An 18,969-nucleotide genomic window follows, 5' to 3' on the forward strand; every position below is an offset into this window, starting at 1 on the left:
TGGTCAGTGCACATCATAGCGACCGGTTGTTCCACCGTTCGGTCGATTTGCATATTGCCCTTTTATTATATAGTGTGTGTGTGTGTGTGTGTGTGTGTTATATATGTTTGTTTGTTTATTGTGTCTTCCCAACTAGAATACAAGCTTCATGAAGGGGAATGGCTTTGTCTGCTCACTGCCATATCTTAAGAACATACTTAACACATAGTAGATACTCAATGAAGATTTGTCAAGGGGATGAGGAGAAGGAAGAGGGAGGGAGGAAGGAAGGGAGAGAGGGAGGGAGGCAGGCAGGCAGATACTTCTCCTGCCTCAGGTCAAAGGTATCTGGGTGTGTGTCTTAACTGGCCCACTCCTGGAGGACAGTCACAGGACTTAGCTCCTTTACTCTGGTCTCCTTGGCTCCAGGTACAGCACCTGCGCATGGAAGATCTGTGTGAGCATTAGATGAGTCACAGAATGATTGACTAAGATTGACATGGTCTTAGATGTTTCACTTCTAGAGCTGTTCACTTTAGTGAAATCATTGGCTTTGTTCTTACATAAAACCAGACAGTATAGATAGATACAGAGACTATAAAGTGAACAAACTTATTTGGCCCTTAAAAGCTTTGGTTACAGTGAAGGTAAACATTTGGATTCTCTAATTTTTTTTTTTTTTACAATTTATGCATTTTTACTTCTATCAATAGTTCATTTAAAATTCTTGTGTTGTAAAGGTGAGTAGATTTGACACAGTGACGTTTATATGAGTTGCATTATATATGCGGTCAGAGCAATGAATTCATTCTGTTTATATCAGAGAATATTCCAGCAACTGCAACGCCACATGCATGCACGCGTGCACTCACGAACCACATCCAGTGGCAAGTTATTATGGGGACTGACAGACTGTCATCCTTTTGACGGCTTGAGCTGTATATCTCCTGAACAGCAGTGGGGCTCTTATGCAGAAAGTATCATATGTTCCCAGCCAATTTACAGGGAAACAGCAATAACATTTTATCATGGTTGAGAGCCCAGTAGCTGCTTCCTATTAAACTTGCCCTTTCAGATACCTGTCTTGGATTAATTTGTTGATTTCAGATGGAAACTCAGTCTTCTCCAGTGAAGCATGACGTTCTAGGATAGACTCTCTGAATGACAATTACTGTGTATTCGAGCTGGTTTCAGTGGAAGACAGAGGACTCCAGCAGCTGATTTTAATATCATGTCTAATTTTAACTGTCAGTTATAGATGTGCCAGTGAAAAAACCTCCAGAAAGATGAAATGCAAAACGCTTCTAACTTGCTCTTTTTAATGCTGGGCGGGGGGTTGGGGGGGGTGGTTGGAGGAAAAGCGGAGAGGGAGTCGCCATCTCCTAAAGGGAATCAGCATGGTGGGAGGCAGCTGATGGAGAAGTGAGCACGCAACAACGGCCGCCTCGTTTTTGCGTGCCCCTCAGGGTGCTCCTAAACAGTAATGTGTTCACAAAAAGGACTCCATAAATGAGTGCCAGTGTTTTTCCTTGAACGTTCAAGAAAAATGAAACTTAGGGGTTTACAAAGGATAATAAGCGTTGCTCACCATTTTGGTGAGGCTTACAGACAAGGCATGAATTTCTTTAGCAGTACAAGCTGTGGGAGGTACTGTTACATATAACCTGGTGAGTTATAAAGAGGGGAGCAACTCTGCTGCTTTAAATGTGATAAACCATTTAAAAGAATCTAAATTAGGAACCCCCTAAATTATATTCCAAAGGGAAGGGAAAAGCGATGTTGTGGGGTCTTTAAAATATTCCTGCTCATGGAACACATTAGACGTTGTGCCTAGAGAACATATCGGCATTTGCAGCAAATTAACTTGTTAATTTGTGAGTTTACTTTTCACAGTTCTTCCCTAAGCACATTGGCTTCTTCTTTTCCAAAGGCACCTGCTGCAGCAGCGTATTGAGAGCCTAATTTTATTTGAAAGGGGAAAGAAAGTATTGGTAGCAAACTATACATGTAACAAACTTTGATCTTCATAAAAGAATGAATGAAACTGTTGTGTTTCTTCCCAGCAGTCTACAGTTGGACAGAACGTGTGATAGCCAATTTCGATTTGGTCTTTTATATCTTTTATAATCCTTAGGAAAAACCTCTCATTATAACAGGACCCACTATATGAATTCATATAGATGGTATGTCATGTAATAATACATAACAGTTTTATTACATGACAAGTCCATATACATCTTGGCTATTAGCCCAAGCCCCCTGTACTAACACTGGCAAATGTTTACTGGTCATGATATTCAGCTTTGGAAGTAAGCAGACATATATTTTGAACACACTAAATAAGTAAGAACTTAAACATGCCAAAATGTGCAGCTTGTTTAACATTTATATGTGTCTCTTTCCAGTCTTCTTTATTATTATTATTATTATTATTATTATTATTATTATTATTGAAGAGATTGGTTTTAAGAAAAAGCAGCAGGTTTTATTTGAAACTTGATTTAGTGATACTTAGCAAAACTGTGCTTCCCAAACTGCACTAAGAGACTTAGGATCAAAGTAATACAGCATTTGATTCTTTTTTTTTTTTTTTCTGGGTCCACATTGAACAGTCGTTTATGCCATCAGCCAGTGATAGAACAAATGATGTTTCCGCTTGGGCAAGCTTTGTTTTATCAGGATCAGTAACCTTATCAGCAGTTGACCCAGAACTATAATGCATGTCTCCGAATAGATAGCATATGTCACAGCTCGGTGCAGACTTGCTTCATAAGCAAGATTGTCTGAAGAAGATTTAATAAACAAGGAAAAGTTTGCAGGAAGAAAGGTCTTCTTTGATAATGATAACTTCTCTTAAGCTCACTTACTGCCCATCGCTCAGCTCTTGCATGTATTCTCAGAAAAGCTAAAAGAATAAACAGACATGAAAATGCACACAGATTCCCATGATGCATAGTTTCTCTGTCAATATTTCTTTCTGAAATATATCATTTGTGAATAAAGAATGTAAAACTTAGATGATCATATTCGTTTAAGGTTCTTATGTGAAACGTAAATGCATAATGTCCAAAAGAGAAAGACATTTCTTTTTCCATAGAAAACCCACGTGTGATAAACCAACAACACTTCTCTGCGACTGTGTTATTTCTTGGAAGTAGAATAGTGCGGAAGGTTTTCTCTCTTTGCAGAATGTCTGGCTCAGAATGGTTTGATCACTAGCTCTTAAGATTGAATTCTTCACTCGCACCCATCTGCTTTGATTTTTGAAGACATAAAATAAATGGAGAGAGAAGACGGAGCATCCTCATAGGTGAATAAGTCACACATGACTTGTACATTTTGACACTTAACACTTCTTTTCTTTGACCTTTGACAGGTTAGGGCTTGACCCAAAACTATTGGCTAAAATCCTAAATATGAGCTCAGGACGGTGTTGGTCAAGTGACACTTACAATCCTGTACCTGGGGTGATGGATGGAGTTCCCTCGGCTAATAACTATCAGGGTGGATTCGGAACAACACTCATGGCTAAGGTATGGTAAACGCAGAGGCTTTCCAAGAGAGGGGAAATGTGTAATGGTCTAATTCTCCCTCCCTCCCTCCCTCCCTCCCTCCCTCCCTCCCTCCCTCCCTCCCTCCCTCCCTCCCTCCCTCCCTCCCTGTATTTAGGTTTGCACATCCTCAGCACGGGCTCTTACTGTTATGCTATGGGGCAGTCGCTGGAAACAGAAGGTAGCCCCCTAGGGCACCCTGTTTCATCAGCTCTGCAGGGGGGTTTGTCAGGGCACATGGAAGAATGAAAGAGTCACACTTATGCCCAGTTTCCTTTCTGTATCTGTATGAAGTGGCTTGTGACCTGTTAGCTTATTTGGTTCCTAAAATTCTGCTAAGGGCTTCAACAGAGGCAGCAGCTAACAGGTCAAGTGTAGGCGAGAGGAGGCTTCTAATGAAAGGGGATGGATTTGGGCAGCCCCCATTCTTCTGCAGGGCTGGCTCTGTTCGGGAACTCTTCTCCGGAGCTGTCCTCTACTCAGCTGGACACCTTTTCTGGAGTCATTTTCTCCAGTGTCCCTGCCCAGGAGGAATCTGCCACTTTTATTTTAAAGGTCTTTCCTTTAAAATGACTTTCTTGATAATAAAAGATAGCTTTTTCAACTACTAGCATAAGGCAGCACAGTATGAAACATGGATACTACTGTCTTATTCTCGTTTCTTCTATGAAATGCAGTTGTCATTTTCTTTATAAGGAAGAGTACTTCTTAATTTTGCTTAGAATGAGAGCACTTAGAGAGGAACTTTTAAAAATCTTTCATTACCTCAGAGAGCTGTTAGCAAAAACACTCCACAGCCAGTTAGATTTGTGCAGATAAATTGATAGAGATTAAAGAAATCCCCCTCAATGCTACAATGATTAAAGCCGTAGCAGCTTGTTGGGCAGATCGGGGCTTTACGTACTAAGAGATGTTTTACTTCACTGCCATTAAATCTTGTGCTAGGGAATATGATGCTAGCAGGTCATTGAAGTAGAGGCTTGTACATTTATTTCTAGGTCTTAACTCAAAATTCTAACACATTGTATGTATTTACTCAGGACATAGTCAATACAAAAACTAGATCTTCCTTCTGAACTCCAGAGCCTAGAAACTGGTTTCTGATGGGCACTAAGAAGCAGCTTATGGAAAATCATGATGACTCTTGGTACTCCCCCAATATATCTGTTTCCTTGTAAAACATATGTTGGTCTTCCATTAATTTATTGAAGCCTTTAGCAATTGTTTTATATTTTTCCTGAATCACCCACTGAGCTCATGAGTTTGTAAATATTTTATTTGATGAGTGAAGTGGGATATTCATTTGTTTTAAATTCTATATAGGAAGCTTCAAAGGCCGCCTTCTTTTTCTAACACTTAGGATTATGGGACTGAAAGGCCACCTCTTCCTTTTAAGAATGTTCGTGCTCTAAGGGAGCAGCCACCAAAGCATTTGCATTTCCCTCTTTTGGTTTCATGAACTCTTATTTGGGATAATAATTTACTTGCTCCTTTGAAAGACTCTCATTAGAATTTTTTTTCCCTCAATAGTGTTGTCTTCTCAATATGTTATTTTTGCTGAGTTCTTATATTCTAGTTTTATTACTAAGTTAAAAATTAAGTGCCATCTTCCTATGTAGATTTTTCTCAGTCATTTAAAAATAAGAACATCTTACCAGTGTGCTGCTCAGTGGTATTGACAAGAGGCTGGCCTGCCTGTCAGCGCATGAGCACTCCCACGCTTGTTAAGTGTGTGAGTGATAATTCAACTTGCTTTTTAGTCGAAGCTATAAGAATTTAAGGTTAAGTAGATTTTCCAGATCTACCTCTTTACATGTGAAAATTCTGCAAATAAACACAAAATAATGCTTGTACCTGTGACATCATACATATATAAGAAGCTAGAGGTTTAATTCATTCTTTAACATTTGCTTTTTTCTTTGAATCATTTCCTCTCTTGAGTGGATGGTACAGTGATTGCTCCGTTATCAAGTATGTTCAGCAAAGAGTAGAACTAGTTCTCATCTTGCTTCTTGCCTTTCCCCTCTCGTTGCTCGTTGACTTGCCCTTGGTGGGGGAAGTGAGCGTGGTAATGGTAAGGAGAAAGTCAAGTTGGTTTTGCCACTTGTTTGCAGCTCTAATAAAATCACAAGTAAATGAAATAAGGGGAATATTGTTTCAATTATCCACACCTGTCTTGTCTGCCATGTACTCCAGATATTTCAAATTTGGACAAGATTCCATTTTTATGGTAGTCGATATCCATTAGCTACAGTTTAACTATAGAAGATTTATAATGTGAACTTTGTCTGTTTTCTAACAGCCATATGTGTTCTGAAACTTTCAGAGTGCAGGATGAGGCCTGTGAGATGCTGAAGGGCCGTTGTGAAGATGGTTGTCCATTGTACTTCAAGTGCAAACATTAAAGCTTCCGTGCTCCACCTCTGCCGTCCAGCCCCATGCCCTCCCGTCCCCTTGGCTTGCTCTAATTCAGCCTCATTGGCTTCATGTTATTTCTTTACTATGCACACCATGTCCCACCACAGGACCTTGACCTTGCTGTTCCAAATGCCTGAAACTCTTCCCCCAGCTCTCCAGAGCACTCACTACCTCCCTAACATCCAGGTCTTAGGTCCAGTGTCTTGCCTCAGGGAGGTCTTCCCTAAACATTTCCTCTATCAGAACTCCCTTCCTCCCCCCCGTGACTGGGTATCACCAGCACTTAGAACACTGCCCAGCACATAGTGGCTGCTAAATATTGGTTGAATAAGAGATTGAATGGATATCCAATAATTCCACAATGGGGTTTGGCTTAGGCATACAGGCTTCTGCAGATCCTGAAAAAGCATTTGCCTGTGTGATCTCACCCTTGTGCAAAGTCAAAGTAAAACAGATAGGTCTAGTGGAAGGCTGAGGAGTGGGGTGGCGGGGGAGAAGAGGGGACAAAATTTCTGGCTGGAGCAATTTTGCAGCAGTTTATAAGCGAAAGCACTTATAAAATGTATATATACATATAATTTACCATAGTGCTTATAAGTATCTTTTGTTCTCAGACTTCATTTTTTCTTCTTTGAAACCAAAGCCTTGGGGAGCCACAGTTCAAAATGAGCCTTCCTCCCAGTCTCAGCGTGTCCCTCCTGCCCTTGTTTGGTTTAGGATCTGGGATTAGCACAGGACTCCGCCACCAACACAAAGAGCCCAATCCTCCTGGGCAGCCAGGCCCATCAGATCTACAGGATGATGTGTGCAAAGGGCTATTCGAAGAAGGACTTCTCGTCCGTGTTCCAGTTCCTGCGAGAGGAGGAGACCTTCTGAGCTGGCACTTTGGCCCTGGACACTCTTGGAAACCAAACTCTGTCTCGGAGCCTCCCCACCGCTCACTCCACAAGTAAACGAGTTTAATCAAAGGTCACCTGTCTGCTTCGGGTTGTCTAGGTCACAGTTAAATGGGTTTTTCACCCATTTTTTTACTGCTTATTGTTATCTATTTAGCAAACATACATTATCTGAATTTTTTTTTCTGCAAGTCCCCAATGGTCTCTGTTAACTAGCTGATTGACCTTTTTCAAAAGTTTGATCCTTGAGCATATTCAGCTAAATCATTGATTACTTCAATCAGGATATTATTTATACCACTTTACAAACAAAACAAAATATTCTCCAACAGGACAAAATTGATCTTAAAGGAAAAAAAGAACTCAGTGCGTGGAAGGAGTTAGAGAACAGGGGAATACAGTGAGTTACTACCTGTGTCCCTCAGCAAGCTTGTCCTGTTTACCAGGTGGTGGTGTTCTTGCATTGCTGAGGTTACTGAGTTATTTTCTGGGGAATTGATAAAGCAGGAGAACTCCTTGCTGTATGTTTTATAATTTGGACTCTGTTATAGTATCTTAGTGTGTCCCTCTTCTAACAATTCCCAATACTCAGCAAACTTGTTTTTATATTTTTCCTTCCTTGTACGTTCTCACTACATATTTTTGACTTCAAAAGAATGACATCTTTAGACCTGTTTGAGAGCCAATGATGATATTTGCTTTAGATAATTATTATAGTATTCTAAATAGAACCATATTATTTTGAAATTGAATAAATTTCTATGCTGATAATTCTTTCTTGGAGTTTTTGTGTCTTCCCAGCCATTCAGTGAACAATCAAATGGTCTGAAAAACTGGTCTAACAGAGGAATGGGGAAAGGATGGGGAAAAAGGGAGGGGAATTGGCCAGTGGCAAGCCAGCACCTGCTGCTCTACCTGAACCCTTAGTCACATTTGTTTGAATGGTTTCTAGGTTGTGGGTGCTATAGAAAACCAGCCGCATCAAATGTAATACATAACAATATGGAGCACAGTTGCCACTTTCCCCACCTCTGCTCCTAGAAATGTCCCAGGTGATAACTCTAGACACCAGATTTGGCAGAAGGACAACTTCCATCATTTTCCGGATGATAAAAAATTCTAGGCACTATAGCAAGTGCTGGAGCAATGGTGATGAACATAACTACAAAATCCTGCCCTTGTAAACCATAAATTCTGGTCTCTCACGTGTGTGAGGTGTTGGGACAGACAAGAAATAAATGTTTAATGCATATGTCAGGTGATAATAAGGACTAATCCGGGGGGGCGGGGGGATGAGGATGGATGGGATTACCAGGGTACTTCATTAGGGTGGTAAAGGAGATGTTCTTTGATAAGGTGACATTTGAGCAGAGAAGAAAGTGAGGGAGCATACATGCAGGATGTGAGGAAAGATCATTGTAAGTGCAGGGAACAGAAAGTGCAAAGGCCCGAGGCAGGATAACACCAGCTATGAGGAATAGCCAGGCGGCTGTAAGTGAAGTGTCAGGAGATGGGGGTGCAGACGCTGATACACTGCCACCTCCAATTTACTGGCTTCAAATAACTAACGTTTATTCTTTTTCAAGGTTCTCTAGGTTGGCTGTGTTCCTCTACTGGACTGGGCCACCTCCTCTGGAATTGGAGGGTCTAGTCCGGCCTCACTCGCTAGGGCTTCCCCGAGTTTGTTCACGTGGTGGTGCTCCCAGCAACAACACAGCACTTTTCAAGCCCCTGCTCACCTTGTGGCTGTACCACCCCAGGTCTCCCAGCCAAGCCCAGAGTTCGCATGGGAAGGGACTGGGGAGGTGTGGGCACGGGGAGGGGCATCACGCCATTTTGTAAACACCCTGTCACAGCCAGCCAGGGAGGGTCTTGTGCAGAGTTGATGTGCTCTGACTTACTTTTTAAAGGGGTTGCGTGGCTGCTGGATGGAGAATGGATTGTGGGGGCAAGGTGGAAGCAAGGAGCCCAGTTAGGAGGCGATCGTCATAATCCAGTTAAGAAATGGTGGCGGCCGGGACCAGAATGTTCATGATGGAGGAGGCAGGAAGAAGTCAGATTCTGAACATAAAAGAGCCACGAATGGCCCAGCCAGCATGGCTCAGTGGTTGAGCACTGACCCATGAACCAGGAGGTCACGGTTTGATTCCCGGTCAGGACACATGCCCGGGTTGCAGGCTTGATCCCCAGTGTGGGGCATGTAGGAGGCAGCTGGTCGATGATGATTCTCTCTCATCATTGATGTTTCTATCTCTCCCTCTCCCTTCCTCTCTGAAATATATATATGTGTGTGTGTGTGTGTGTGTGTGTGTGTGTGTGTGTGTGTGTGAAAAAAAGCCACCAACAGATGAGAGAAAGGCAGGAATCCAGGATAACCCCTCAGGGTTGGTAGAGAAGATAAAAGAAAGGAGTTTTCATTTACTCTGGGGGAAAAAATCAGGAGTTTATTTTAGGTGCCTCAGAGCCATCTAAGTAGGGAAAAGCAGAGGTCCAAGCACAAGCCCTGTGTTGCTCTATGACTTTTAGTGGTTGAGAAGATGAGGCCCTGAGAAGGAGTGACCAGTCAGGCAGGGAAAAATGGGAGTGGCGTCCCTGAAGCCAAATGAAGATGGTGTTTTAAGGAGGGAATGATTCTTTGTATCAAAAGCTCCTGATAAACTGAGTAATCGAAGGGCTGAGAATGAATCATTTGGATTTGGCAAAATAAAAGCCATTGGTGACCCTGACAAGTATTTTGATGGAGTGTTGGGAACGGGATTGAAGGTGGGAGGAGGGAAATTGGAAGTGATGAGGAGAGACAACTCTCAAGGAGTTCTGTAAAAGGAACAGACCAGTGGGATAGATAACTGGCAGGGAATATGGGGTCAAGGGAAGTTTTCTTGGTTTTTAAGATGAGAGATATGGGTTGTGCTGATGGAAGTGGAATGATTACATAAGAGGGAAAGATAATGGTGCACAAACGAGCGAGGACACTTGCTAAGTAGTTGACTTCTTTGAATGGTTGAGCGGGGAAGAGGGCAAGCGTGGGGGATTCTCTGAAAACTAAAACCAGCACGCACAGGTCATGTGTCAGACTGCCAGTAGTAGCGTTGAAATTAATCATCGTTTTGCAACATAGAATAATAAATAATAATGTTGGAAAGGACTTGACGAACCTCTAAGCATGACCTGTTTGTCACCCTCCTCTGACCATTAGGTTTTTTTTTCATCATTGAAGTAGTCATAAACAGTGTAGCCTAATATTAAATGCTTGCTTGGAAACTTGGAACAAAAAATATGAGTGGAGGACAATCCCAAGTGTTGTTGAGCACGTGGAGAAGTTAAAGCCCTCGTACAATGCTGCTGCCGGGGACTATAAACAGTGCCGCCACTCTGAAAAGTTGTATGGCAGTTCCTCGAAAGGGTAAACATAGTTACCCCACGATCCAGCAATTCTGCTCCTAGCTGTATACTCGGGGAAAATGAAATGTCTGCACAGAAACTTGAGCGTGACTGTTCAGCGCAGGGTTATTCATAATGGCCAAAGAGTGGAATCAATCCAGATGTCCCTCAACTGACCATGACATAAACAGACCGGTGTATCCACACAGTGGAAGACCGGCCATGAAAGGAATGAAGCACTGACCATGCTCAACGGGGATGAACCTTGAAAACACACTACATGAAAGAAGCCAGACCCAAAAGGCCACGTACTGTGTGATTCTGTGTGGAATAGGCAAGCCATAGAGACAAAGTCATGATTGGTGTCCAGAGAGCAGAGGGGTAGAGGGAAGTGGGAGTGGGAGCTGATAGGTATGGAGTTTCCTTTTTGGGGGTGATTAAAATGTCCTGGAATTTGATAGTGATAATGGCTTCACAACTTTGTGAATGTATTGAAACCCAGTGAATTGTACACTTTTATTTCATTTTTTTGCTGCAAAAAGCTTTATTGTTGTATTTGGTCCAAGGCATGGGAGAGGGCGACAGGGTGGTTAAAAGAATGGCTGGTAGTTTTGGGGAGAGGCTCAGATAAATGCCAGACACCATGGGATGCAGAGGGGCCTCTCAAAGGGCTCTGGGCTCCAAAGGCTCCTAGTTGTGCTTGGGGTGAGCCTTTCGAAGAGATACTCGCCCTGCCCAGCCTGGGGACTGGCAGCCTGCAGAGGTGAGTCAGGTGTTGCCCATCTTCTTGCTGAGTTTCATCTGCTCATCCAGGAAGTGGTTCTCCAGGAAGTCATAGAGACGAGGGTCTGTGTGGGTACAACCCAGGGCCTGCAGCTCCAAGAGGGCCTGGTTCAGGTTCCTCTCCAAGGCCAGGGCAGCCTCCATGGCATCCTGAGTTTTTCCCACTCGTCCTGGGGAGGCTTCAGCACGTCCTGGAAGAGAATGTGGCCACCATGCTTGTTTTGCAACTTTAAGAGACGCTCAGCACCCTTGCGCTTCTCCGCCAACTCGCAGAAGAAGTGGCCCACGCCCTCGAGAGCCACATGGTTGTGGTTGAAATAGAAGCCCAGAGAGAGGTAGGTGTGTGTGGGAGGCCTGCAGATGCAGGTTGGCCAGGTGGTTGACTCCACCTCGGTGGGATAATTCTGGCGGATTTGGGAGCTCATGGTTGTTTGGCAATAAGGAGTTAAGGTAGAAAAAAAAACACACGGATGTGTTGGCTGGTCCCGGCGGTGATTCTGAAGGTGGTGACTGGATAAGACACAGGAGGGTGGCTGGAGGCTGGAAGAAGGGGCGTCCCTGGGTCTGTTCCGTCCAAACACTGTTGAAGCAAGAGATCCGGGACCGCCGAGGGCACAACTGAATTGTACACTTTTAAATGGTGAGTTTTGTGGTATGTGAATTATATTTCTGAAAAATAAGGGGGGAAATAATGAGATAAGATCTTTCTCTCTTGGTGAGTGCTTCTCAGCTGGGACAGTTTTGCTCCCGGGGACATAGGACAAACTGTCTGGAGACAGTTTTGGTTGTTATACTGGGGGTGGGGGATGCTATTGGCATAGTGTGGGTAGAGGCCAAGGATGCTGCTAAGCATCTTACAATGCACAGGACAGCCCCCAGGAGAATTATCGGCCCCTGTGTCTGTGATGCAGTTAGATAAACCCTGCCCGGGTGTGGGTTCCACAGGTACCTCTAACTTGGCATGTCAAAACCTAAGCTCCCCATCCTCCCCGGCAGACCTGCTTCTCCTCCTGGTCCCTGTCCCATCCAGGTTCCCAGAAACCCTCCCTGACTCCTCCTCCTCCTCCATCCATTCTCCATAGCAAATTCTAAATCTCTAGCACCTTCCTCAGGCCCTCATCGTTCCTTGTCTAGGATACTTCAGTATCTTCAGTTGCTTCTCTTTTATTTCTAAGTGCTTCACTGAGATATAATTTACATACAATAAAATGTGCTCATGTGAAATGTACAACTCAGTGACTTTCAGTAAATTGACAGAGCTGCACCGTCATCACCACAATCCAATCTGAGAGCATTGCCCTCACCTCCCTTCACCCTGAAAAGTCCCTAGTGCCCATTTACACTCACTCCCCGTTCTCCCCCTCCCCCGACCTCGCAGCTGTGGGCACCCACTCATCTTGGTCTCAATAGAGTCCCAGCTGCTGCTTAGCCACTGATTTGGCTCCTCCCCAATTCATTCTTCACATCAGTGTGAGAGGTCCTTCTAAGACCGAAATCTAAACCCAGTCATTCCCCTGCATAAAAGCAGAGCCTTGGATGCAGTCGGAACTCCTCCACGTGCTGTTCAGGGCCTTTGTGGTCTGCTCCCACTTTACTTCACCAGCACTGGTCATTTCCCAGGCATGCCCTGCTTCTCACACCTCAGTACCTTTGCACATGCCGCTTCCTTCACCTGAAATGGCCGCCTCCTCTCCTGGCTGACCAGCTCGGGCACTGTGTTCTCTATAAGGCCTCCCTCAGCCACCTCAGGCTGAGTCGTCCCCCCTCTGTCTCCATAGCTCTTGGTTGTGTCTTGTGTCATGGGGCGTTGTGTCATGGGACGTATCCTATTACATTGTATTTGCTAGTCTGTCGGTCTGTCTTCCACACCAGTGAGCTCGGACAGCACCTGGCATTGAGCAAGAGTCCCATCAAGGTGTGAATGACTGCGGGGTTGGAAGCTAGGACACTGGGTTTGTGGTAGGTGACCTACTAATGGCTTAAACTTGTTTCTTAAAGATTCTTCCTTGGCAGATCCAGTTTCTTTTACTCTGAGTTATGATACACAGCTGCCCAAGAAGTCTGGCAGGAGGTGGGTCTTTTACAAAGTTTTCTTAGTCAAAGGGTTAGCTTATGCTGTTTGCCTGAAGAAACTCATGGGGGAAAATAGGCATTTTTGGTAGTAAGCTTTTGTCCCATTATTTATGTACTTTAAACTTCACCTTGCATGCAAATAAGCACGCACAAATTTCCCTTAACCGGGCACAGCAATTCCAAATGCAGTCTTTCATACCCTGTGACATAGACCTTGAGGTGTAAGGTGAATCTCATAATAACACAGGTTTGATTTCTTCGAGGGATTCCGTGGAGTTAGGTGTTTGAGAGATTCTCCTACCATCCTATCAATCTGACATCATGATGATGGTGCTTATGCGCAGCCACAGCTGAGCCCAAATGTAGGTGAACCCCACAATGGCCGAGGCCTCCTCTTTAGCCATCTTTCTCATTGCACGCGTTTTGATCTTGACTTTGATGCTAAGCAATCAGAAATGTGTGTGATCTGTCCACTTCCTGTGGGGCGTGGGGGAGAAAGGCAGATCTGAGCAGCGTTACCCATGTGCATAAATTCTACCCAGGCGGCTGTGAGAAGCCCGCTGCTCAGGAAAACAGCACCATTACTACCAGCCTCGGCCCCAGTAACTGTACCCTGGAGCATTCTCAGATGGCCAGCCAATGGGGAGTCGGCTGCCCGAGTGGGGTTTTTAACCATCTTTCAGCTCAATTGAAGAGGGAGCTTAAGGACATCATGGGCATTTGTAACGTTCCATGCAAGGTGTCAGACCCATAAACGAGCGTGTCCATCTCCGTGATGCGCACAAGGAAGCGTCTCTCATTGGTGACAGAGAGATTGCAGATGACCTTTTACTGTGTAATTGTTTTCATCATTTAATAATTCAGGAATACCTAAAAAGGATGCAGGCCTCTTTATGCAGACGAGAATTTGACTCTTTCGGAATGCTAATAGGAAAATACGGGAAAGCAGAAGCGCTTTGCAGCCAGCCTGCAGGGAAGGCTCCGAGTGGCCTGCTTACCAGAACCATCCCTGCCTGGGAGGCAGGCGAGCTGGTCAAGCACTCGCCTGTGCAGTATCGTGGGTCACTTTCCTTCTCTTTAAAATGAGAGCTTTGCGCTGACCTCCAAGGTTTATGTTCGCTCTGAAATTCTGCTTCCTCTTAGTTAAGGGTTTAAGAAAATGTGAAGCATGCGCTCCTGACAGTTTTTGGACTCTCTCTGGTTGGGTATTATTTATTGCTCATATAGCCATCTCATTTATTAGGGTTTTTTCTTTTTTTTTAAATAGCCGGGAACAGATTCAGGGATCAATACGTTTTTATTAATGATAGTCCGTCATGCCGGGTAAAGAGATGGCAAGAGGGCTCATCTAGAATGAGCCACTTGAATAAACCTGACACACAAGCTTAGCTACGGGCTGCATTTTGGCAGGCTGCGCGGTAAAATAATGACATTGGCAGAGTGAGCGACTGTGGAAACCTTCCTCACAGCCAGACTCATAAAATCAAAGGGCAGGTTTGGGGTGTGTTTCTCAGCCTTGGCTGTATATGCAAATCCCATGACTTTTTTGAATGTAGCATTTTATCTTCAAAAGGACAAATTTTGGCATTTGCTGCAGTCATTAAAAATGATAAATGCCTAAAATGCTTTCGAGTTGGGATTACTGGAGGTTAGAACAAATATTGTTTCAGTACCAAACAGGATCTGAGCGCAGAAAACTCCTCGTTGATGTTGTCACATTCAGAGAAATAAAAAGTCTTTCATTAGTTTCCCTTTAAGTCCTATGAAATTGGCATAATTGTTACCAGTTCTCCTTATAAAAATGAACGGGCCGTTTGGAAGTGAATTACTCCCCTGACACTGTTAGGAGACAGCCTTGTGCCCTGAAAGAGTTAATTTGCTTCCAGATGGAGTTTTTCCAGCCCCTCTGAGCAGCCTTCACATGGCATCAAGTCCATGATTTTACATTTGTTTTATGCCAGTTGAACTTAGTTTTCCTTCCATGTATGGATAGAATTTGAAATATTCCATGGCAACTCCATGGAAAAGGACTATTTGAGGCCTTTTCCAGAAATTTCCCCTTAGAGTTCCAATCTCAGAGACCCTAAGAGCAAATGTAGCTTTAATCCCTGCCTCTCTCCACCTCTTAATGACCTTAACCCTGACCCCGGGCCTGCTCTCTGTAAGTGCCAAACATGATTCATTCTCCTTGCTTGGTTTAGTTTTGTCTCTTTAATGAGCCAAGATGACCACGGAGACCTGATAGCTTATTTGTGCTAATGTAGTATGCTCTACTAGCTAGCTCCTAACTCATTTATTTGGCCTTTCCTTTTGCCTAGAATTGACCCTTTGTCTCAGCAATGAAAAGTCCCTATTTTAGACAAAGGAGATGCAAACAGTTAACATGAACCAGCCAGTCAAGAGGCACACTACACTAGCATGAAAGATAAAGAGTGCATTCTGGGCCTCAAGTGCCATATTATGGAGACGGTGTGAATGTTCATTAAGGACACATTTTATTATGTAGTTACAGACCTGATGCTCAGAACCATGTCCTCCCAAGTTCTAGGAGTCCTGATGTCTCCAGGTTACAATTTTTTGAGGTTAGACTTTGTGGTGTGAATGTCCTATTTCTCCAGCCTCTCTTACATCACTTTGATACTGTTTGGGCAGGGATGTTTTTTTGATGACTTGGTGCTTAATACATATCATCTGTTTGGTTTTTTTCCCCCCCAAAGTTGCAGTGGCAGAACTGAGCCATCAAGGACACTTAGACGGTGATAAGCAGAAAGGGACTTAGAAGATTTACGGTGGGTGTAGTTTCCCTGTCGTCTGGCTTACCACTCTCAGCTCGATTCATTTGGGGTTGGTAGGGGTCTGCCCGCGGGGTTCTGACAAGTGTGTTTGTATCCCTGTGAATTTATGCGTGTGTCAGCGTCAGGAAACCCCGCACACTATTCAAAAACTCATCTGACTTGGAACAGTGGCTCGATCCCTGACGATGGCCTTTTGCTGGCCGGTCCAACCAGGGACATTAAAAGCTGCCCCTCCCGAGGTTGCACGTTCCCCGCCTTGCACTGCGCTCACGGCGGTTTAGTCTGGCTCCTTTTATAGGTCAGTGACACCCTCCGGCTGGTATACCTGTGTCACCACAAATCTTAACAGATGCCGTCTTCTTGGCAGCTGCATCCTCCTAAGATGAATTGGCGGTGGGAGTGAAGGGCAGGGCCCTAATCTCTGTGTTAGGACCAGGCCCCCGGAGACTGTGGCTGGAGAACTCTGGAAGAAGTCAGCGGTATTAGTCACATGCTGCAATTCTTGTTTCTGGTTTTGTTTTGTTTTAAATGATCTGCCTGCTCTCTCTGACCATACCTGGTGGCGTTCCTCCTGGACCAGTACATCAGGGTACCGCTCTACGTACTTGATCTCTTCAGAAGAAATAAAATGTAAACTTCAAAGAAACTTCCCTCCATCAGAGTTATCTCATCTCCAGCTCTGCGGAGTGAGGGGATCTTTTCTTGTGTGAGCCCTGGTGTACCAGATGCTTTCCTCTTTAAAAAGCAACAGAAATCATAAAGGAATTCTGCACGGTCAGGTATTGTCATCTTTGCAGAGAATTTTCTTTGCCTAATGTCCTATCTGATGGGCCATTCTATGTATTATAGGCCACATAATCTCCACAAATGTATACTATGCTCCATAAAACTGCCATCCTGTTTTCAGAAACTAGTAAGTCACAAAGCAAACCTGAGACAGTGCTGTTAATAAACACAAATTGCAAACAAGAAGGTAGTAAGTGGAAATAATGCACTCATTGAGGACTAATAAAGCCTTTGATCTTACTTTGAAGGAAAGGGTCTATGCTTAAACTACCCATTCAGGGACAGCCAGATGCCCATTAAAGAGCAGTGCTTTGCTTTGATAGAAAATCACTGAGGCCTGTCTAGCAGGTCTGGTTTGTAAACAGATTAGTTAAGGGCTCATCAGGACTGATTTGCATAGGATTCAGCGAGCCCCAGTCACTTTTTCAACCTTAATGAGCAATGCCGTTTCCAGGTTGGAAATTACACCATTTTTTTTTTCCTAGCTAGAAATCTTAGGTAATTACTTTGTGGGGAAGGGAAAGAATATTCATATAAAGTGAACCCTGGCTGTCCTCAGCTAATGGGACAATGATGACCTAAGGCTTGTTTTGCTCTAAATGGTGAAGGATGTAATGAAGGAGATAGGTTCTGAGTTAAGAATTATGTTTAAAAGGGTTTTCCTCCCTTCTGTTATTTGAGAGGTAAAGGAGGATTATTTCGAATTATCATGGAAAAGGCAATAGGGACTGCAGATTCCGACCACAAATATTTATCCACAAATGTTTATGGAGGACCTCCTTGGAGCCGGCTGTGTGTGTTCCAGGGCCGAGCATCCCTTGGTGCCTAAGGCAGACAGAAGCCCTGCCCTTATGGAGCCTACCTTCCAGAGCCTTCCATTACAGAGAGAGGGGAATGGTAGAGGAGGGGAACTGGGCCAGTTTCAGGACAGGTTCTGAAATTTCTACCAGTTAGCAGCCATTTGCTTGAGAGATGGCAAGACCCGTATCTCCAGAGGGGGAAGACACTCTGCTCTGGTCCGCGTAATCACACTCTTATCTGATTTTCGGAACCATCAGCAATCTCTTTGCCGTCAGTAATCTCCTCTCAAATTTTAGAGTGAGGAAAATGTCAAAAGAAAACCTTTGCTTAGTCTGATTACTTAATAGATAGATAACAAATGGAGAGCTTAGTAAAGACACGGGGTAACTTTGAAAATAAACAGCCCCTACGTGACATGAAATGATATTGGAAGTTTTCCACCCTGACCTTCGGAAGGTGCAGGGAGTTGGTGGTGGACAGTGGTCTGTCTCTCTGTCTGGCTCACAGCAGCCTCGTTCTGCCGGTGAGAGATGTTCTTAAGTACTGTCCACACTGGTGACACTGAGTTGCCTGATTGGGAACTTGGGTTTAAATAACAACCTTCAGCCTTTGCGCCCTGCCTTGTCAAGGCCAAGGTCCTCAGCCTTACCCTGCTTCCTGGAAGCGAGATCAGCTCAGCACACTCCTATAAATGTCACCTGGGATAGATTCCACCCCCAAAAATGGTCCAGCTCTGGTAAGTGTTAGAGGAGAGGCTGGGACGACCTCACCGTGACGTGGGCAGGACCCCAGGGCCTGTCCGGGCAATCCAGGTGGATGTGGGTGTGAGGGGAGGCCATGCCCTCTGTGCCTCCAAATGGACTTGATTCCGCTGAGGAGGAAGAGGAGGTTTGCTCGGTAGGGTGCTTGTGAAGACTGCTAGGAAGAGGCTTCCAGTAAAATCCATTTGAGGCCAAGTAGGACACCTGCACTCCTTAAGGGACCCCGGTCACGTGAATTCTGTATCTCTCAAGGGAACGTGTGTGAGGCCCGGGAGGGCCTCGCCTTTCCCCTTCCTGGTCCCCCTCCCACTGCTTCCTAATGGGCAGCTCTCTCTCAGCTTCCATATGGGAATGTACCTGACCACCTTTCCAGGCAGGAGGAGCCTTCTAGATGAGCAATGCCAAGGGGGCGGCACCCTGCCTCTCAGGGGGCCTCTTGACACGTAGCAACACCTGCATCTTTGACGCACAACAGTGGGAATCGGGGATGTTCTCCCTCTCCCCTCTCTTTCCATAGACATCTCTCCAGTTCACTTCTTCCCAGTTGGGCCGGCATGAGGCTGGTCAGCAAGACCGCTGCCTGAGCACATGGTTAAAGGGAGCTCCATGCAGGCGAGGACCATCGTTTGGTCCCTGATGTATCCCAAGCACCTAGCACAGTGAAGACTCACTAAATACTGTGCTTGTTGGGGAAATGAATGAATAAGTACATGAACAAAAGAATACATGAATGAATGAGATACCA

At 44.6% G+C, this 18,969-nt stretch overlaps 1 protein-coding gene across 2 annotated transcripts in view; it reads left to right on the plus strand.

Annotated features, from left to right (window-relative positions):
- The window catches only part of HIBADH (3-hydroxyisobutyrate dehydrogenase), a 96,017-nt gene extending 88,408 nt beyond the window's left edge, over nucleotides 1-7,609 (plus strand). The window contains exons 7-8 of one of the 2 annotated variants that reach the window (XM_079785952.1): nucleotides 3,356-3,512; nucleotides 6,666-7,609. In XM_079785952.1, the coding sequence (XP_079642078.1) occupies nucleotides 3,356-3,512; nucleotides 6,666-6,824 (316 nt within the window). In that variant the 3' untranslated portion in view covers nucleotides 6,825-7,609. The other variant, XM_079785953.1, reaches the window with a different exon arrangement.
- Nucleotides 7,610-18,969: the final 11,360 nt, after the last annotated feature.

The sequence above is a fragment of the Cnephaeus nilssonii genome, assembly GCF_951640355.1.
Source record: "Cnephaeus nilssonii genome assembly, chromosome: 12".
Taxonomy (NCBI): Eukaryota; Metazoa; Chordata; class Mammalia; order Chiroptera; family Vespertilionidae; genus Cnephaeus; species Cnephaeus nilssonii.